The sequence below is a fragment of the Malus domestica genome, chromosome 11 (assembly GCF_042453785.1).
Source record: "Malus domestica chromosome 11, GDT2T_hap1".
In the NCBI taxonomy this organism is placed as follows: domain Eukaryota; kingdom Viridiplantae; phylum Streptophyta; class Magnoliopsida; order Rosales; family Rosaceae; genus Malus; species Malus domestica.
In genome coordinates this window covers 14279307-14299662 of record NC_091671.1, presented here as the reverse complement: position 1 = coordinate 14299662, position 20356 = coordinate 14279307, and the positions used below count along the sequence as shown (strand labels likewise).

The 20356-nt window shown below is 38.1% G+C and overlaps 2 protein-coding genes and 1 long non-coding RNA gene across 4 annotated transcripts; 1 reads left to right on the top strand and 2 right to left on the bottom strand.

The window, feature by feature from the left end:
• The first annotated feature begins 8339 nt into the window (after positions 1–8339).
• On the top strand, positions 8340–14193 carry LOC103448019 (magnesium transporter MRS2-11, chloroplastic-like). Of its 2 annotated transcripts, none has more exons than XM_008387252.4 (14): positions 8340–8894; positions 8999–9071; positions 9232–9302; positions 9475–9560; positions 9653–9743; positions 10878–10946; positions 11372–11452; positions 11549–11714; positions 11817–11862; positions 12030–12110; positions 12547–12629; positions 13501–13544; positions 13642–13758; positions 13859–14193. In XM_008387252.4, the coding sequence occupies exons 1-13, from the start codon at positions 8547–8549 to the stop codon at positions 13735–13737; spliced, it is 1335 nt and encodes a 444-aa protein (XP_008385474.1). In that variant the 5' UTR covers positions 8340–8546; the 3' UTR covers positions 13738–13758; positions 13859–14193. The 2 variants fall into 2 exon arrangements, with proteins under 2 accessions (XP_008385474.1, XP_070663588.1); XM_070807487.1 differs by having other exon boundaries at positions 8400–8894; positions 13632–13758.
• A 201-nt stretch (positions 14194–14394) lies between these two features.
• On the bottom strand, positions 14395–17176 carry LOC103448018 (uncharacterized). Its single transcript, XM_008387251.4, has 4 exons — positions 16860–17176; positions 15241–16200; positions 15095–15142; positions 14395–14985 (listed from the first exon to the last, which is right to left on the bottom strand). Exons 1-4 carry the CDS (start codon positions 17046–17048, stop codon positions 14569–14571), a joined length of 1614 nt encoding a protein of 537 aa, XP_008385473.1. The 5' UTR covers positions 17049–17176; the 3' UTR covers positions 14395–14568.
• Positions 17177–18278: 1102 nt separating this feature from the next.
• Positions 18279–19984, bottom strand: LOC103448017 (uncharacterized). The gene is made up of 2 exons (XR_531151.4): positions 19413–19984; positions 18279–18645 (listed from the first exon to the last, which is right to left on the bottom strand). It is a non-coding gene; the product is annotated as an uncharacterized lncRNA (long non-coding RNA).
• Between the last annotated feature and the right edge of the window lie 372 nt (positions 19985–20356).

Below are 20356 nucleotides of genomic sequence, written 5' to 3'. Positions count from 1 at the left end.
GTTTTTTTCTTTTTACTTTCGTTTTTGTTTCTATTTCTTGCATCTTCTTTTCTATTTTTGCTTTTGCTTTACTTTCTAAAAACTCTTCTGCTCTCGTCCACAGCTCATCATCGCTTGTCCTTCGAGAAGTAAAATGTGCGTAGCGACACCACATTGTCGTGCTTAATCTTCCCAGAACCTCCATTGTCATCTCGAACTCTCTTTTGTAACCACGACGTCCTTCAGCCGCTTCACCACCACCGTCGTCTCTTCCTCCAGCACCATCTTGTACGACGTTCCCACGTTTTCCTTCCCCAAAACCTCAGCCGACGCTCTCAACAAGTCCTTCAAATCGAAGCTGTAAACTCTGCCGTTGAAGAACACAAGTTTGTTTTTCTCCGCCTCGGTAGACCCACCCGTGATGTCGTCTTTCGAGGATGATGTTCTAGCCTCCGCCTCTACCGACCGTGTGGCCACAGATGGCTTTGGTGCATTCGCTAGCTAATGTTGGCACCGTTTCTGAAGGCAGAGGAAGAGTACGAGGAGAAGTAGGAACATGGCTAGAGCGGACCCCATGACGATGAGGACAATGGCGGCGTTAGAGAGCTTCTTGGACTTTTCGTGGGCTGGGATTATAGGCGGGGACTCGGGAGACTGATTTGGGCTTGGTCTGCACTGTTGCAAGTGGATTTTGCTTCTGCTGTTGAGATTGGTTGTAGCTCTAGTGATGCCTAAGCTTTATGTTTTAAAAACGATTCGGAGATGAGAGCCATTGAAGCCCAGCAAAACCCAACCTCCTTAAACACTAAACAGCTGAGTTTCTGTATTTCCAATTTCCGTTTTTCGCTTTTGGTGCTGTCCCCTTTCCAATGAAGACTTATATTTTGGTTCATCATTTGGGACAAAACCAGTACCACTAATTGACGGACCGTGTGAAATTCAAATCCCTGGAAATTCAAAGACGCTCGACTCCATAAGATCAATTTTCGATCAAAATGGGGCCTCTCAGGTCCTCACCTCACCTGCAAATCAATCACGTGGTCTGATTGGAAGTTTGGAACGTGCCGACTGCCAAAAACTTGTGGAGCCACGTTCGTATGCTTTCAATTTTTAATGGTGACATGACATATGATAAGTTGATAAGTCCAATGTTAGTGAGGGAGCCTGGCTAAGAGTGGTTCAGTAGTGAGGGAGAGAGGGCTTTGAAGCTTTTTTGTTTCTGGGTTTTTTGCGATTCTTTGCAGATTCACGATGGAGGTGAAAAATTGAGAGAGAACTGACATAACTTTTCATGTTGATTCCCACAGACGACACCAAATGTTGATGCACAAAATCGGAAGTCTTGGAACAACGTAAATCCGACCGTGAATCTGCAAGAAATGTAAATAACACAAGATGTATCGTGGTTCACTCCAAGGTTTAGGCTACGTCCACATTGATTATATTTCTGAAGGAGAGAGAGCTCTGAGAGTGAGAGCCTTGAGAGGGGATGATGAGCCTTAGGAATTGGCCTCCCCTAATTGTGAGGGTGATGAGTCCTTTTATAGAATAAGGGCTCCTTACTTATTACATATTTGCCCCTTCCTTATTACATATTTGCCCCTTCCTTTATTACATAATTACATATTTGCCCCTTCCTTGACATTGAGTGCAACCCTTACTCCAATGTCACACTTAATACTTAGCACAATGATTGCTTTGCAAGTGGAGATAGAAGAACAAATTTTAAACACCTCTAATGCCACTTTGCAAAGTGTAGCTACCTCAATAAAGCTCAAGTTTGACAAATATTAGGGTGACATTGAAAAGATGAACCTTATTCTCTTTGTAGCCCAAGCACTCGACTTGAGGTACAAATTTAAAATGTTGGAGACAAATCTAGAAGAGCTCGGCTATGGATGAGACAAAATAAGGGAGAAGAAAGCAAGGGTTAAAAGCTATGTAACCAAGTTATATAATGCATATAAGGAGGGAGTGATCCTTAGTAGTAGTAGTAGTAATAGTTGTAGTGTTACTTTAAATGTGGAGTAAAGATCAAGTGTTGTACTAGATGATTGAGGGGGATATGGTAGATATTGATATTGCTAAAAGAATGACAAGGAAGATCCAACAAAAGAGAGCGGTGGCACAACAAAATAAGATAGCCAATGAAGTGGATATGTACTTCAATGATCTACATCAAAGCCTAATATATGAGGGTTTTAATCTTTTGGATTGGTGGAAAGGAAATAGTGGTACATGTCTAACTCTTAGTAAAGTTGCTAAGGATGTATTGGCCCTTCCTAGTAGCACTGTTGCTAGTGAGAATGCCTTTAGTTTTGGTGGGAGAGTTGTTGATTATTTTAGAGCTTCCTTAACACCTAAAACAGTTGAGGCTTTCGTGTGTACTAGTGATTGGCTTAAAGGAGGAAATGAATTTTGTTTATATAAGGAGCCTACACTCGACAAATTCAATTTCTTCAAGGAACTTGAACGCTTAGAAAAAAGTAAGTAAATAATTTAATTTCTTCTTTTATTTTCTTAGTATTTGTTGATGCACAAAACTGGAGGGGTCTTGGAACAACGTAAATCCAACCGTGAATCTAGAAGAATAGTAAAGAACACAAGATGTATCGTGGTTCACCCCAATGTTTGGGCTACGTCCACACTGATGTTGATTATATTTCTCTGTAACTGTATGTATGGATTACAAGTGTGAGAGGGAGTCCCCCAGAGAAAGAGAGAGTTTGAGAGAGCTTTGCTCTGAATATGAAAGCCTCTATTTGGGGATGTGAGGTTTGAGGATTGTGAGGGTGAGGAGTCCCTTTTATAGACTAAGAGCTCCTCCCCTTTTACATAGATCATGGGCTTAATGTGTGGAAGCCCAAGTAACGAGGCCCAATATAATATGGTACTAACAGTAGTCCCCCAAGTCTTCAGTCAAGATAGTCTTTTGGCTGGAGACTTGAAATTCAGTCCATGTGTGGGCCGAAGTAAATAGATGTCGTCTAGAACTGATACTCGATATGAGGCAGTGTTCAATGTGAAATGATGCTCAACTAGAAGTAGCACATGTTGCGAGGCTACTCGGCTTGTGGCTTATGTTGCCATGGTTGGCTCGGCTTGTGACGTTGAAGGTGAGGGAGTCTCTTTTATAGAATAAGGGCTCGCTCCTTAATACATAAATGATGGACTAGAGTTAATGCTCGCGGCGAGGCGGTTGCTCAGCAGGCGGGGATGCTCTCTAATGAAGGTGAAGGAATCATTTTTATAAAATAAGGGTTCGCTCATCAATACATGAATAATGAGTGCTCTCTAATGAAAGTGAGGGAGTCCCTTTTATAGAATAAGGGTTCGCTCCTCAGTACATAAATAATGGGCTAAGTCCCCCAAGTATTTTTCATGAGGCTCAGTTGCGGAAGCCCAATATATGGTACATAGTGTAGTCCCCCAAGTCTTCAGTCAATAGAGTCTGTTAGCTAGAGACTTCAAATTGAATCCATGTATGGGCTAAAGTGGCGGTTGTTCAGAGGCGGTCTTTGTATACCCTGCACTGAAACTTTGTAGGTGAAGCTTTGCAAGTGAAGCTTTGAAGCTAGAGCTTTTGTAAATGAAGCTTTTGAAGCTGGAGCTCTCGAAGCTGGAGCTCTGTAAATAAAACTTTCAAAGTTGATTGACATGAGTGATGCTCATGAATGTTTATGTTGATTGACATGAGTGATGCTCATGATGTTGACATGAGTGATGCTCATGAATGTTTATGCATGATTGACATGAGTCATGCTCATGTACAATTTTGGAGTACTGGATGTACTTTTGATCACCTAGTTGGTGATAATAGCGGTAGGCTGCAGAATAATTTTGGAGTACTGGATGTACTTTTGATCACTTTGTTGGTGATAATAGCGGCAGCCTGCCGAATAATTTTGGAGTACTGGACGTACTTTTGATCACCTGGTTGGTGATAATAGCGGCAGACTGCCGAATAATTTTGGAGTACTAGACGTACTTTTGATCACCTGGTTGGTGATAAGTAAGTGGGTGTCTGGTCAGACATGAGATCACCATAAGCACGTGGCTTATCAGTCTATAAGTTGGTAGACTTCTTTAATCAGCAACAATGTTGATCAGTGCATTTAGTTGCTCAATAATTCCTGACAATAAATGACAGTATAAGTAAGACCGTATAATGAATAAATCAAATTGACAAAGTTTGTTAAGGCAAAATGTTGTATTATGTGCCTTTTGTGAATAAATGATTTATTCTGTTGTGTGATAAATGACATGTTGCATAAATCAACAATATATTAGGTATTGCCTAAATGTGTGTGTATAAATATAATCATGAATAAATGATTTATTCAGTTGTTTGATAAATGACATGATGCATAAATCAACAATATATTAGGTATTGCCTAAATGTGTGTGTGTGTGTATATATATATATATTATTCAGTTGTTTGATAAATGACATGCTGCATAAATCAACAATATATTAGGTATTACCTAAATGTGTGTGTATATATATAATCATAAATAAATGATTTATTTAGTTGTTTGATAAATGACATGCTGCATAAATCAACAACGTGGTAGTAATCATGTGATATGAGAAATAATAATTATATTATTTAATCATAAGTAATCATGACATAAAAATAATAAAATTATTATTTTATAATTAGTCATCAAGAAATAATAAAATTATTATTTTATAATTAATCATCATGACACAAATAAAATAATTAAATAAACAATAATATTGAAAAAACATAATGATGGGATATTAAAGGAGAGCATCTTATCTTTTGCAGAAGTTGGTGGGTTTTTCAGCGGGATAGTGGATGACTGTTGTCCTGTCACTTCACCCATCATCAGAGGCTGTCTTTTTTTTTTATTCTTTTTTTTATTGCAGCATCATCTTCTTCTCAGAGTTCAAACCCTGGGTCTGAATTGGGTTGTTCTGAACCGGATTATTGGGCACCATATTCTTGAAAGAAGGTCCCAGAGAAGCCCAGAGTTGTAGGAGATCCCTAGCAAACTCAGGCAGGTTCCAAACCATGAAGCTGCTGTTGGTGGAGCTCCAGGACACAACCGAGTCGGTAGCCGGGTCGTCCACCATGTCGTACGTCTTGCTTCTTGAGAGTCGAAACAAGAGTCTTGGAGGTGAACTTTTCCAGGCTATCATGTGTCTTTCTTGCACATTCCACTGCATGGATCTGCATAAATGGTGGCATATCAGCTGAAACAACTCTCACCCCATTACTTGCTAACACATTCGCCAACTGCACCTGCGGTTCAGATAGGGATCTTCTCTTTCCTCCGCCATCGCTCCCGGCGGATGAAACCGACAGCCTTCTCCCACTATCTAACTCCTTCTTTTTCTCAAAATCCATCAACCCCTTTTGAGCTTCCTTCATCTTCACGACGACGACGACGTCCTTATTTGGTTTTCTGGATTTTTCTGATTCCTTTGTTTTCTTGCTCTGTTTTTCAACGAGCGGCGACGTCATTAGAACTAGAAGTGGGTGCTCGATTGTGACTCGGAGCAAAGAGAGAGGGCGATGAGGAAAGTCCTTTCGATCTAGACCACATAATCTCAGGTATGGTTTAGCAGTCTCCGATTGAACGCAACATAATTTGATCTTCTTGTACTTGTCAGCTTTGATCACCCACTTCAACCCTTCATGGTGGAGATGGCAGACTCCATCGTATACCACGACGCCTGGCTGAAGGAGAGTGGGTTGCATGATCTCTGATGCAGGAAGAGTTTAATTCGGGTGCGAATGCACTTTTCGATTACTTGAAAAGGGACAAGAACAGATGATTCCCGGCAGTGCTTGGGAGGCCGTTGATGTTTCTGTAGTCGGAGAGGATCTAAGAATAGGGTTTCTGGGTGACAGGGTCAATTCCCATCTTGAAAAGCTTCTTGTTTAGCTTGGTGTTCCAGTAGTTTTTGACATCATTGTCTGTTCTTCCTGGTAGTCGTTTTGCAATGAGAGACCGCCTGCACTACAGAAGCATGGAGTTAGAGAGAGAGAGAAAGAGGCTGTGATTGTGTTTCCATTGCTACTGCCGTGACCAAGAGCTGGAGTAGGAGACATTGGTCTTGAGGTGACTGTGCAGGTGTTTGGTTTTTCGGTTTCTGTAGATTCACGGTGGAGTGTGGTGAGATGAAAAAATGAAAGAAAATCAACATAGCTTTTCGTGTTGATTCCCACAGACGGCGCCAAATGTTGATGCATAAAACCGAAGAGGTCTTGGAACAACGTAAATTCGACCGTGAATCTGCAATAATGGTAAAGAATACAAGATGTATCGTGGTTCACCCCAATGTTTAGGCTACGTCCACACTGTTGTTGATTGTATTTCTCTGTAACTGTATGTATGGATTACAAGTGTGAAGGGGAGTCCCCCAGAGAAAGAGAGAGTTTGAGAGAGCTTTGCTCTGAATATGAGAGCCTCTGTTTGGGGATGTAAGGCTTGAGGATTGTGAGGGTGAGGAGTCACTTTTATAGACTAATGGCTCCTCCCCTTTTACATAGATTATGGGCTCAATGTCTGGAAACCTAAGTAACGATGCCCAATATAATATGGTACTAACAGTATTTATTATCTATTTCTATAATTCAATCTAAATGATTTGTGGTTTATTGTTTTAGGCATGGCTAATTTGGGAGGTGAGAAGAATACAATAGAAGGAAATGAAATGCCACCTCCACCTCCTCGACCACCTCAAGTTGAAGTTCAACAATGTCAAAATCAATCACTACCTCCATGAGCACCCATTTTAAGGGGAAGGGCTCAACCATCAACATCAATGGGAAGAGTATGAGTACCAACAAGAAGGGAGCAAGCACAACCATTAACTAGATCAATGGGCCGAATAGGCCAACAATCTTCATAAACCTTAAGCTTTTCTTTTTTCTTTTGGTTTGTAACTTAATTTATTTTGAAACTTTGACTTGTAACTAATTTTTTTGCTTTTGGGTTTATTACATAATTTATTTTGAAACTTTGGCTTGTAACTAATTTTTTTTTTTTGCTTTTGGATTTGTTACTTAATTTATTTTTGTTGCATGCATGTGTAGTAGAAAATATTTGAAGAACAATTCATAATTTCATATTTCAATTGGGGCTATAAATCTACGATTGCACATATTGGTATGTATGAAGTTAAAGGTTCAAAATAGATTGCATTGGTGACTCAAAATAGATTGCACAAACGCACATATGACATATTTGTATGTATGACAAATTGATATTAACGAAATTGGGCTAACAATTTCAATATAAAAGGCTAAATTTTAGCCCAAAAGCCCAATATGTCAAGTTTCAGCCCAAAAGCCCAAAACTATTTCAGGATTCCCGATTTGTTTCGAAATCCCGAAACTATTTTGGGAATCCCGAAAATTTGATTTGGGATCGGTCTTGAAATTGGGATTCCTGAAAATTTCAGTTTGGGATTCGGGATATGGTTTTCGGTTCAATATCCCATACCGAACCAACCCTATTAGTTTCTCTTGTCTTTCAACTTAACTCTGCGTTGCATGGGTGGTTCTTCCGTCAAAGCTGTCTTTTTCTGTCAAATTTAAGGTAGATTGGTTTCTTTATATAGAAAAAGCTAACTAATTTATTTAAAAAAGAGGAGCTTGGCTCTTCAAGGTTAAGGAGGAGTTCCTCCACAAAATACTTCGAGGTCTAATTGCATAATTTCGTGCTTATGGTCGAAAATTTTCATATTATAAATTATTATATAAAGATCAAGTTTGCAAAAAAATAATTAAAAAAAAAATCAGTTAGTCAACCCTTAGTCCTTAAGAAGTTATGATTATAAGAACAAGGTTTTGTGAATAAGTCACGAGATACTTTAGGTTGAGGAGCCAAAATTTTCTCTTTAAAAATTTCCCTTTCTTAAATTTTTGGATGAAATTCTTATTTTATACATCAACTAAAATTTTAAAAATGTGGATGTCCACTCAAAAGGAATCAAGTAATGGCTGTTAATCAAACTGTTTTCGTTGATTGACAACTATTGGTCACCATGACTATCCAACTAGTTGGTATTTGCCTATAAAGTGGATTGTTGAAGATGAGAGCAAATGTACACACAAAAACTCAAGCTACACGGCTGAGAAGAGAGAAAAGATAGAAGGAAGAAGAGAGGAAGAAGAGAGAAGCCACAAGGCTCACGCCAGTGAGAAGCAAGAAAAATGAGATAATAAAAAGAGTTATCTTTGTAATCTTATTATTCCAGATTATAAATAAAAGCATTACTGTTGCACGGATGACGTACACCCAGTCATACTGACTGTAGAGGAACCTTGTAAATTTTATATCTTACTTATTTATTCCACCTCATACACCGTTGATTTTACAACAAAAAAAAAAGACTAATGATGCAACAAATGACATTCGAGAAAAACTATTAATAAAGTTAAACTAAACTCGTGGTATAGATCAATCATCTTTGCTACAGTTTAGCCAATTTTAAGATATCTACAGAAATCCATTTTGCACGTTACACTTACAGATACTACCCAACTCTTCCACCTACATGATCGCAACCAGGGCTCTGCGACTCTGCAATGGCTCTGACTCCATGGCCGTACCTCCTCCAGCTCCCACTCCACTCTTCCCCCCACTCCTCTCAGCTCTTCTTCTCCCAATCGCGAAAGACCGAAATCTCTCTCGTCTCTCCGATTCCGGTCAAGCTCTCCCTCTCGGTCTCGCCAAGACCCAAGTGCTTTAGATCGGCCACCGAGGAGGACCGCTTCAGCGACACCGAAACCATCTCCGATGACGAGGCTAGAGCTAACGACGTCGTTCCGGTCAACGGCCAACACCAAACGACGGAGACGAATGGTGGTTCGTCAAGGGTTGCAACGTCGTCCGCCGGTGACTCTTTGCTCGGAATTCGCGAGCCAGTATACGAGGTCTGTTGCAAGCCAATTTCGTTATCAGTTAATTGCAGTTATAGACTGTGATTAATGCACTAATCAACATGATTAAGCAATAATATTATTTAATTATTTTATAGGTGGAAGAAGTGAAGGCTAATGGGACGATATCTATTAGAAAAATAAATAGACGTCAGCTATTGAAGTCAAGTGGTGAGTAAAGTATATACGTTTGGAAATGCTTCTCGGAAGTGCTTCAAGGGCTTTTATCAATACCGAAGCACTTTTAATTTTTTATGCCAAATACTATCAGAAGTGCTTTTGGTGATCTGAAAGCGGTTTCGGGTTACTGAGTGCTAACTTTCGTCCTCAGGTCTTCGTCCACGTGATATTCGGAGTGTTGATCCTTCATTGTTTCTAACAAATTCAATGCCTTCGTTGCTGGTATGGTTCCAGCTTCCAATTTTGGTATTTCACGCTAGTTCTTGCAAATTGTAATGCTTTTGTGTGTGTTCTTACCTCTATAAAAATTTAAATTTTGGTAAGTGGATTACTTATTCATACTAAATGGCAGATATTTATCATGCTTATGAGCTTCTTTTGGTTCACCTCTTAGGTCCGCGAGCATGCTATTCTGTTGAATCTAGGCTCATTACGCGCAATTGCAATGCAAGAGCGTGTCCTTATATTTGACTACAACAAGTGAGAGCAGAACAAGATATTGCACCCATTGACGTCTAATTTTGCCTTATCCAGTTCAAAGCATAATACTATTGGAAATTTTGCATGTGCAGTATAGGAGGCAGAGCTTTCATAGAAGCATTGTTGCCTCGACTAAACCCCAAACATATGAATGGAGGACCATCTATGCCATTTGAGCTCGAGGTTAGCATTCTTGTCTGATCGCTCTCTCACTTCAAGCTAAGTCGCTATTTTTTCTTCGGAATTTAAGCATAACATTTCTGTTTTTTAATATATGTTATTAGTGTGTATTACAAATTTGCAAGAGGTCTGCCTGTAGAAATCTTACACAAAGATGGTTCCTAGAAATGCTACCTTGTAAGTTTCTTCAATTATTAGCCCATTAGGGTTCAGTTCTGGAGAATTTGAAAGGGCCTGGAGTTTGCATTGGAATATGCTAATATTGTGATGTCTCCAATCTTTATTTTATTGCAAGTTTTTTATGCCTTAAAGGAACTCTAATATGGCTGTCGTTTGCATTGGAAAGAATTGCAGGGCCAAATATATAACTGAATTGAAGTTTTAATGCAAACACCAATCTTTATTTTATGACTGGCTTCAAAGATATATTAGTCTTTAATTTGATATTTTGTATGTTGGATACCATTACTAAAGACTTCTTTAAGAAATAAGAATCTTACTTATGGAAGAAATATTCGTCCTATAGGGGAGAAGCATTCATACTCATATGATCAAAACTTGTCTCAAAGTCTCTATCATTTGTTTAACTGTATTAAGAGTGCAAATCAACCCCTTAAGATCATTATGGAAGATTATAGTGACTTCCAGTTGTGGATGTCACAGGTGCCCAAATCTGTGGGAGGTTTCTAGATGAAGAATGTATCTTTTAGGAACCTGACAGCTTGTGGCATGCAGTGAACTGCATCTAATACAAATTCAATGACAACTGAACTGAGATTAAAACTGAAAGACAAAGCTTTCTGTTTTGGTTAAGGTGTGACTGCTTCGGATAATGTCAAATTTCGAAAGGAGGATACATGGTTTTGAGTTTAATGTTTCATTGTATCTCCTTTCTCAATAAATTAGAATAAACTGTACGTTTTCAATAACAAGGCTTACACCAAGGACTGATTTCTGTGTTACTTATCTTCATTTTCCGAAAAGTTTGGCAAGAGGTAAAATGTGACCTTTTGCGTTTATAAGATTCATATTCCTTGTCATGCATATACTTCCTATCTTTTCACCTATTAGGCTTCTGATTCTCAATTTATCAGAGTGCTGAATGAAAAACATATTTTGTGTTTTTGGTACTTTCAGGTTGTTGAAGCAGCATTGCTCTCAAGAATACAGCGTTTAGAACAAAGACTAATAAATTTAGAACCTCGTGTGAGTATGGCCAGATAGTGAGTGTTTTAATATTCTTTTTCCTAAGGTTCTCTCAGCAAATAACTGTCTTAAAGCTAAATATATCCTCTATGTATTTAGCTTACAGCTGTCAAGAAAAAATCAGTAGGTTGACCAATCTAAAGATCACATGTTATGTTACTTTTGCTAAGAAATATGCTGATCATATTTGTACAATGCTGCATGGTAATGATTTATATGATTAAAATTGCCTATTGTCAAGGAAAACTAGAAAAAGGATTTCGTGAGTCAAGTAAAATAATAGAAATAATTTTGTGTACTTGTTTTGCAATGTGGATGATACATCTTTCTCTCTCTTCCCCTCCCCCAAATAAATGTATATATATTTTTTTTCAAATTCTGTGGTTCAAGTGTTATCATGTTTAGTCTCCTTCAATTTGCTTCAGGTTCAAAATTTACTTAGCGTTTTGCCGAACCGGTTAACTGCTGACGTACTGGAAGAGCTTCGTATTAGCAAGCAAACCTTGGTATAGTTGATCATTTTGATTTAATGGTAAACCCATGTCTATGGGCATTGACAAACATTAGTATTAATCTGGTTACCTGTCCTTTGTTTATGAAAGGTTGAATTGGGTTCAAGGGCAGGGGCGCTCAGGCAAATGCTGTTTGATCTGTTGGAGGATCCCCATGAAATACGCCGTATATGCATCATGGGGAGAAACTGTACACTCAATAAGATGAATGATGACATGGAATGTTCTGTTCCTTTAGAGAAGCAGATTGCTGAAGGTTAGTCTTAGATGCGAGTCTGTAATTTACTTGAGCAATGTTTAAGTTGTAAATTCGGTCAATGAGCTAAGTGTATCTTTGGTTTGATTTTGTTATATGCAGAAGAGGAGGAAGAAATTGAGATGCTTTTGGAAAATTATCTTCAACGGTAGGCTCCTCCTCACCTTCCCCAAACAAAGACAAATTTTTTTTTTTTAGCACGAACGGATACTGATGGATTTGTTTTTTCTATGCTGTGGTACAACGCAAAAGCAGCATTATTTGAAACTTGTGCTACACCACGGAAGTTGACCTTAGTGCTTGTTGCATTCGCAGATGTGAATCTTGTCATGGCCAGGCTGAAAGGCTTCTTGATTCTGCTAAAGAAATGGAAGATTCTATAGCTGTCAACTTGAGGTCTGAATGTTTTTGTCGTTTTTGATTTGTTTATAGCTCTATACTCTGTCTGGATGTGAAACTTTAATTGATCTTGTTGTTAGACAAGCACGAAATCCGAAACGTTTAAGTTGTTAGAAAATTGGGCCAACAATGTATATAGATCAGCATCCTCTTCCACGTGCAGCCCCATCCTTCACATGGAGAGGCAAACATAGATGCAGACAAGAAACACATAGGTGCCCATTCGGCTCACCTTACAGCCCCACCCTCAGCTGAATCAGTATTAGTTAAAAGTTTCATATATAATCCTAAAACAAAAAAGTAAAGATTTCCCCATTAGTTCCTGATCTGTTTCCACTCTCATACAACCGGATTGAATTTTAATAGATGCTTAAAGGCCACACTGTGTGCTTTCCATTTATCTAATACCAATTTTAACTGATTTCATTTACAGTTCTCGGAGGCTCGAGGTTAGCAGAGTGGAATTACTTCTCCAGGTTGGGACATTTTGTATGGCACTTGGCGCTCTGGTTGCAGGTGTGTCCTTAACCTGCTACAAACCCTATTCTTTACCTGTATTAGTTATGTGTAATGCTTCTGAAAATAAGCTTGGGCATTGTGTTGTTAAAAATGTTCCCATGGGTTCGGGTGCGATTCTATTTGTTTCCAGTCTCTCCTTGTTGTGGAAAATTTACTACATAACTTTCCACATAGGAAATACTGATGTCCATATATATATATATATGTATATATCCCTATTGCAGTTATCTATGAATTTTGAATCAATCAAACTTTTAGACAACAAACTGGATTTTGACATGTCTAAGTTGGTTTTAAGAATGTCAATGATTTCTGTAGGCTAAGAAACTAAAAAAACCTATTGCTAGAGGTGGTAGATAACATAGATTTCTTGTTCGTTCTTACTGTAGAAATATAGTCATTTTTGGACTCGTCTCAAAACAGAAGAGTTGAATGGTGCAATGGGTAGTTTTTTTAAAAGGGAACTGTTATTGGCACTCCAAAAATCACATTTTGCACTCCTCACAAATGTATTTTTCTTTCTAAATATTGAAAGGTTGGAGCGCAAAATAAGAATTTTGGAGTGCCAATAACAATTCAAAATCCTTTTTGGTGTTCTGTACATTTCAAATATAATCTCAGTTCAACACCATGAAGTAACAACTGTAATATCAGTTCCTTAGAATGGTAAGTTGGCTAGAGCAGTATGTGCTTCCCTCACTGAACCCAAGTTTGAATCCCCCTTCCTGTCGTTTAGATGAATTTAATGTAGATTACAATATTGTTTTGTCAAACAACTTCTTTATATTGTCCATATTTGTTTGCCAGCCAAATTTGTCATTAAATTGATGTTTCGGTACTCAGCAGTCTCGTCTTCTTCTAATATCAGGTATATTTGGCATGAACTTAAGGTCCTATCTTGAAGAACATGTGGTACGTAAAAGTTTGTGAATTAACTCAATTGATTCTCTTCCCATTTTCTTCCGGGTAATTGCAACATGGCCATTACTTATTGCTTAGTTTGGTGCAGTTCGCATTTTGGTTTACTACAGCAGGGATAGTTGTTGGCGCCGTCGTCGGATTTTTTCTAATGTACTCTTATCTCAGGACAAGGAAAATATTGTAAATAGAAAGTGATTCAGTATAGGTAAAAATTTCATTTTCGCTTATGCACTATGGAGGCCATGAGATTCAAATGCTTTTCGTTTGTGTTCTGGAAACTTAATCGCACCTCGTTAATTTTACAGGTGATTTCAGAGGTCATGAACGTTCAGCTGCCAAACACATTGATATGATTGTACCATATTTCAATTATTTGTAGAAAACTTTCAGGTCAACGGGCCGAGGGTTCACTGCAACAACACCGATATTGTTCCCACTTAACCACCTGCACAATCTTCAGGTGTGGGGTTTTATCACAAAATGCTTTGGTATTAGTCGGAGTAGGGTTAAAATATTTAAACTCTTATTTTCTCATTGATACGGTCGCTGTGGGACATTTCAACATTATTGTGGGCTCTATGAACTTGTACTGAGTTTCTCCCATAAGATTTCATAACTGCAGCTGATTTCACGAGTTGAATCCGTTAGGCTTATATATAGTATGCAACAAGTAAAGGTGATTAGTGTTTGTGGCCCTGTAATATTTTGGCCGACCTGGATGCTGGATTGTACAAGTGCCTGAGCCTTTCGGAAGTAAGAAACTAAGAATGTACACCCAAAAGAACGATAAACCTCATTTTACCCTTTCGGAAGTAAGAAGCTAAGAATGTACACCCAGAAGTGCCGCTCAGGTCAACGTAACACGAAATGGATTATCAAATGAATGTGGAAAACCAACAAAGCTCAACGCTTCGGGTAAAATGGAAAAAAGATGAGGAAGAGAAAAACACAGCTCTATACTAGAACAAAACAAATTGCATAAAACATGGAATCGAAAAAAACCTGAACCGGCACTTCATGCGTGTTGTGATGAATTTAGTGCAGTTTGGGATTCTTTAACAGGTTTTGAAGATTCATCAATGGCTAAATTCCCCATTCCCACCTCCATTGCTTTCCTCTCATCCTTCTCCGTCTCCTCAGAAATACTCCCATTGGAGGCCCGAGGCAGCACGCCAGCCACGGAAGGCTCAAGGAGTCGAGGCCCTGCACTAATCCATGGATGACTGAGGCATTGTGCAGCAGTTGGCCTCTTTTCGGGGACAAAATCAAGTATGGGAACAAGGAAGTCTGCCATCTCATTTGCATCTTGCTCGCTGAATGCGTACTTCTCCGTTAGCACCTTATTAAGCGGCCAGAAACGCAATCGTCGAATATGCTTCAAATCCCCATATCGGTTAAAGAAATCCTGGGAATATTTACCACGTAATGCTGTCTGGAAAAGATAAATCCATGAATACCCTTATTTAACCCGATTTATTGTCAAAAAGTACAATTACATATAACTCACATTTCTTTCAGTGAGCAAAGTATCATGGTATTACCTTACGGGGAATTGTTCCAAGAAGTTCCATCATCAGTGCCAGGTGATCCTTCACAACGAGATTTAAAAGTCAATATATCAGACACCTAGTTTATCAAATTCATCATAAACAAACTTCCAAAGAAGAAATCACGAATCTGCACGTACCTCATCCTTATCATAACTGTCACCACTGTGCGGATCAAAAAGAACGTCACCAGTTGCTAGCTCAAAACAAACACAAGCAAAGGACCATAAATCTGCTGAAGTTGAGTATTTTGCTCCAAGAATAACTTCTGGGCATCTGTACTGCCTTGTCTGAATATCACTTGTAAACTGCTTATATGTCCAACAAGCATTTCCAAAATCAACCAATTTGCATTTAAGGTCAGCTTCTACGAATAACTTCTTCCTTGCGGAACGGCTTGCTTTTGCTTCTTGAGTTTCTTCCTTATCTTCATGCTTTATTGATTCATTACTAACTCCAGAATCCTTCACTTGTTCTTGAACAGAATCCCCATTTGATTTTACTTCACTAATAGAATCTTCAGAGCCAACTATTGCGGAATCTGCCTCATTGTCTTCCCTCCCGGCACCACCCTGAGTTGCCTTCTTAGCCTTTTTCCGGATCTTCTTCTTCTGGTTTTTTGTAAGATCTCCGTTTAACTTGTTAATGTCTTTAGAAGCCCCAGAGACGGACACTGTTTTATCTTTGCTGGTCGGAAGGATGAGAGCAGCACCTGATTTCCTAGGATCTTTAGATGGATCAATCATTGACAAAAGCAAGACATTCTCTGGCTTCAAATCAGTGTGTATTAAAGAGAGTTGACTATGCAAGTAATCCAAACCCACTAATATATGGAAACAAATTTCTTTGACCATGTGCAGCGGAGCCCCTCGGTAATCGTTATACTTAATAAGGGTCAGGAGGTTATCCCCCAGGTACTCAAAAACCAAACATACATGCTGTCCATTTGGCCCTGAATGCTTGAAGTGATCCAAAAGCTTCACAACACACTTCTTATCGCCAGGGTCTCCCTCGGCAATCTGTTTGAGAATCTTTATTTCGTCCATTGCAGCTTCAGTGTAATAATGAGAACTCTTTTGAATTTTCAAAGCTACATAACGCTACAAACAATGAATTTCTCATGTTGTTAAAGGTTCGAATAGATAAGTTCCTCATTTACGTGAATGAAAAATTGGCACACGCACACACACACACAAGACAGAGAATCTCCACTTCTAATGCTATGCTATCAAAACAATTAAGGTAAAGTAACTATAATAAGCAACTATTGGGAGCAGCCTCTCCATAAATGGGGGTAAGGCTAGCCGACATTCACCTCTCCCAGACCCTGCGTAAAGCGGAAGCCTTGTGCACTGGATACGAACTATAATAAGCAACTAGTCCAAATTACTAAAGAATAACCAATGCAATAAATTTACTCAGAAACCGAGATCCTTACTCCATTATGCCTAACTCTACTCTCTATTTGTATAAGCCAACCAATATAAATTTGAGGAATTGAGCCATTCCCTAAGATTTTTTTTGTTCTACTATTGAATTTCATTAAACATTTTCTTTTCGTTCCCTGGATAACCGAATCGTTTTGCTATTAACTAATTGGATTCATCCAAAAAATTGTGCCTCTCCTTTCATTGCCTAAACCCTAATTTCCCCAATAAGCATACAGAACACAACATTTAGTTCCACTACTCCTTAATTTTCCCTCAGTTTCTCAGCAACCAAACAAGTAGCATTCTTGACAACAAAGCCAGAAACATACCGAGCTCCTCGTATCCCAAGCAAGCCAGACGGTGGAGAAGTGGCCCCACCCGAGCTTGCTCTGCACCACATAGCAGCCATTCTTGAAGGAATCCCCAACAGAGACGGCGTGGTAGCCTCCTTTCTTGTAATCCTCGGTGCCCTCGTCCTCCGATGTGTAATCGCTGAGCTCCTCGCGGTCATCCGCCATTGGAGTTGGGGAATTAGGATTTGATTATTGGGGTATTTGGGTTAAATCTTCAGTGAGAAACCCTAGTGAGGTTTACTGGAATTAGTGCTGACTGCTGAGGGTCAAAATTTTGGTATTGGGGACAAAGAAAGTTGGATGGCAGAACCGTAAATAAAAGATAAAAAACCAGAAGACAAATGGGCCAGGCCAGCCAGACTCTACCCGGCCCAAAATGTTTGGGTTCTACAGATTTTCATTATAAATGAAAATTTGTGTTTGATGAGAGATTTGAACCCAATACATAAACCTAATATGAGCTATGCTCTCTTAAGCATCAAAAGACAATAAAGAACGGTTGAGATTTAAGCAAATAATTTTAGTTAAATCTTAACCACTCACTCATAAAAAATGATGTGAATGCATTCTAATATAACTTCAACCATAACCTTGATTTGATAGAGAACAAAACAAACAAAATTTCACTAATATCCAACGCCATTGTTTGAATTGGCCCTAATGGCTCGTTTACTTTTCCGTAATCAGGATGAGAGGAATTGAATTGAGGAGAGTTTGGAATGAGGTGAAATCAAAATCAGATTCATGTAGAAAATTATATACTAAAACTTTTAGGGATCAAGGTTGGAATAGTACCGAATCACAAGTTGTTTACCAATTCACATGAATCGGAATGAAAATCAATGTGATTACTAAAATGCATCTATCCTAATAATCTATTTTATATTGTTAATTCTTTTTTGGTAATTTTTTTTAACTTTGTGAGAAAAACTTAGGTTTTTTTTGCTGAGAGAACAAAATTTGGTGTTGGGTTAAGGGAAGGAAAATTTTGGAATTTAGAAATACGTGAGGGTGTATAATAGGGAGGAAATTTTCATTCAGATTTCCCCAATAACTCGGAATTCATGGCTAAATAAATCTGTCATCAAAATGAGAGGAACTGAATTGAGAAGGAGCTGGAATGGGATGGAATCAGAATCATATTCATGTAGAAACTGTATACTCAAATTTTTAGGGATGGTAGTAAGAATAGTACTAAACTATAAGCTATGTACTAATTTACATGAATCAGGTTGAAAATCAATGTGATTTACTAAAATGCGTCTATTCTAGTAATCTACAAGCAGCTAAACCCGCGCGATGCCGCGGGTTTCAAAACTTTGTTAAACATGTAGAAAATTTTGAAAAAGTATGTGCTAAAGAATAGTGTTTATGTACATATATTAGATGCGAAAATTGAGAACGCTGATATGCCATAGCTAGGTAGTGCTATTTACAAAATGTATAAAGATTACCTTCAACCCTTTGTAACCATATAGAGGTATTGAACGATTGATAACCATGAAAACTCATATGTATTCTATAAACAACATAAATCTACCAAGTTAATGAACTGCATTAAAAAAACTACCAAATGAAAAATTCACTTGGTATTTACTGTAAAGCCAAACCACTAAGGAATTGGAACTTATTTTGTAAAAAGATTAACCCTTCTTCGAATTGAACCAGCTACAACTCTTGGCGTTGGCAACCTCAAGCATTGTGGCAACTCTTCTATTCTCATCATAAACATCTGATTCTTCCAAATCCTTCCACTTCCATCCTAGAATTCGTCCCCCGTCACCACAAATACACATAAAAAATCAGAGAAAATCAAATGATAAAAACACCAAATTCCAAATTTGCAGTAAAAACCAAATTCCAAACAATGATTGGATGCATATCCGAGCCATAAGGGAACCAAATTTAAAGAATTATTTGGACATGAAAACACAAAATAGCGGAGGGAAAAATTCATCAAAATTCTCTACTCAAGGATAAGCTAAAATTGGAAAATATTCAAACCCCAGAAGCTCTGGTTTCCTAAACGCCACATATGTCTGCATTAGAAAACATTTGAGTACTTAATTCGGTATAAAAGTGAAAAATTTAAGTCTTTTCTGTATAATGCAAGTGGTAGACATGGCAAAATTACAATTTGAGGGCATAAAAATAAAAATCTCGTAGGATTGCTACAAATACTAACAATTGTAGTCAACCAATTTACTAATATTACAATTTATCTTATGATATTTTTCTTGTTTTGTTAGATATGAAATTTAATTAGTAATATAATTTCATATTTACTAAAGCAGATGTAAACTCCTGTAAAACCACCATTCTCTTAAACCCCTGAAGACTAACTCTTACATCATTTATAGTGCAAAATTTGATGAATCAAATAAAGATTGTCAAATTTTTAAAATTTTAACATCAATTACAACATGAAGACCCAAAATTTGATTCAAATCAAAGTTGAAGAATCTATTAACCGAAATTTTGACGTAAATCACAATCTATAGACCCAAGAGGCGTAGAATCAAAATATACCTAAGATTTGGTGATTGGATGACTGTGAGGGCCTCAAAAAATACAGGGAAGCTGGCGGATTTGCCGGAATCTGGGTTATGTATTCAGCTTCAATCTTCTTCAAACCTTCACCTCTCTAATGTTGTTGGTGGGACTCTGCTGAGTCGAATAGATGTGGTTGCAGGGTCGGCCACAACCGAAAAACTTATGAAAGCCGTCGGGAATGTCGAACCCAAACTGGGTTCGAGGGTTTTGGATCTAATGTTGCATGCTAACCAAAACCAATGGATTTGAAGATTGAGATCCAGTTGAAAAGGCTATTGAGTGAGTGAGTTTTGGGTTTCTCATTCAAAAATTGGAACGATCTCGAGCGAAGTGGCTCGTGAAATTTGGATTCTAGGGTTGGGGGAAGCAAAGAGTAGGGAGTGATACGGAGGAGCCCTCCGGACTTGTTAGGGAGCTTTTAGGTTAGAATTGAAGTGAGCAGGAACAAAGAGGGGAAGGAGGAAAACTGAGTTTTTGTGCTCTGTTGTCGAAGAGAATGAACGGTGCGTCGCAACACGGCAGCGTGAGAGGAAAGAGGGAGGAAGAATAAATTTTTAAAAAAAAAAATGTATATATATTTTCTCAAACAGTGGCAGAAACGTAATAAAGCAAAATTAATTGGGACAAAATAGGAAGCACACTGTGCTTATGAACAGTGAATCAGTTATATTTGGGTTTTAGTATATATTGAATTTTATATGTTAATTCTTTTTTATTTTTTTTTTTTGGTAAAACTTTATATGTGCTTTACTAAAATGTTATTTTATTTTATTTATTTATTTTGAGGATCTCCTCAGTTCCATTGTTGTTGATGTTGAATCTGGAGTGTTACCGAACAGTATACAACATTACATTATATCCTTTGAGATATCGTTTCCAGAATATTGCTTGCATTTTGTAAAATGTTGCTCATCATTTTC

Bases quoted from the DNA above. Each gene is read 5' to 3' on its own strand.
- LOC103448018 (XM_008387251.4), bottom strand. From the start codon at position 17,048: ATGGCGGATGACCGCGAGGAGCTCAGCGATTACACATCGGAGGACGAG. The intron at 16,201-16,859 runs GTATGTTTCTGG...CATTGTTTGTAG, and splicing joins CTTGGGATACGAGGAGCTCG to CGTTATGTAGCTTTGAAAAT. The intron at 14,986-15,094 runs GTAATACCATGA...TATCTTTTCCAG, and splicing joins TTGGAACAATTCCCCGTAAG to ACAGCATTACGTGGTAAATA.
- LOC103448019 (XM_070807487.1), top strand. From the start codon at position 8,547: ATGGCTCTGACTCCATGGCCGTACCTCCTCCAGCTCCCACTCCACTCT. The intron at 9,303-9,474 runs GTATGGTTCCAG...TTCACCTCTTAG, and splicing joins ATTCAATGCCTTCGTTGCTG to GTCCGCGAGCATGCTATTCT. The intron at 10,947-11,371 runs GTGAGTATGGCC...AATTTGCTTCAG, and splicing joins TAATAAATTTAGAACCTCGT to GTTCAAAATTTACTTAGCGT.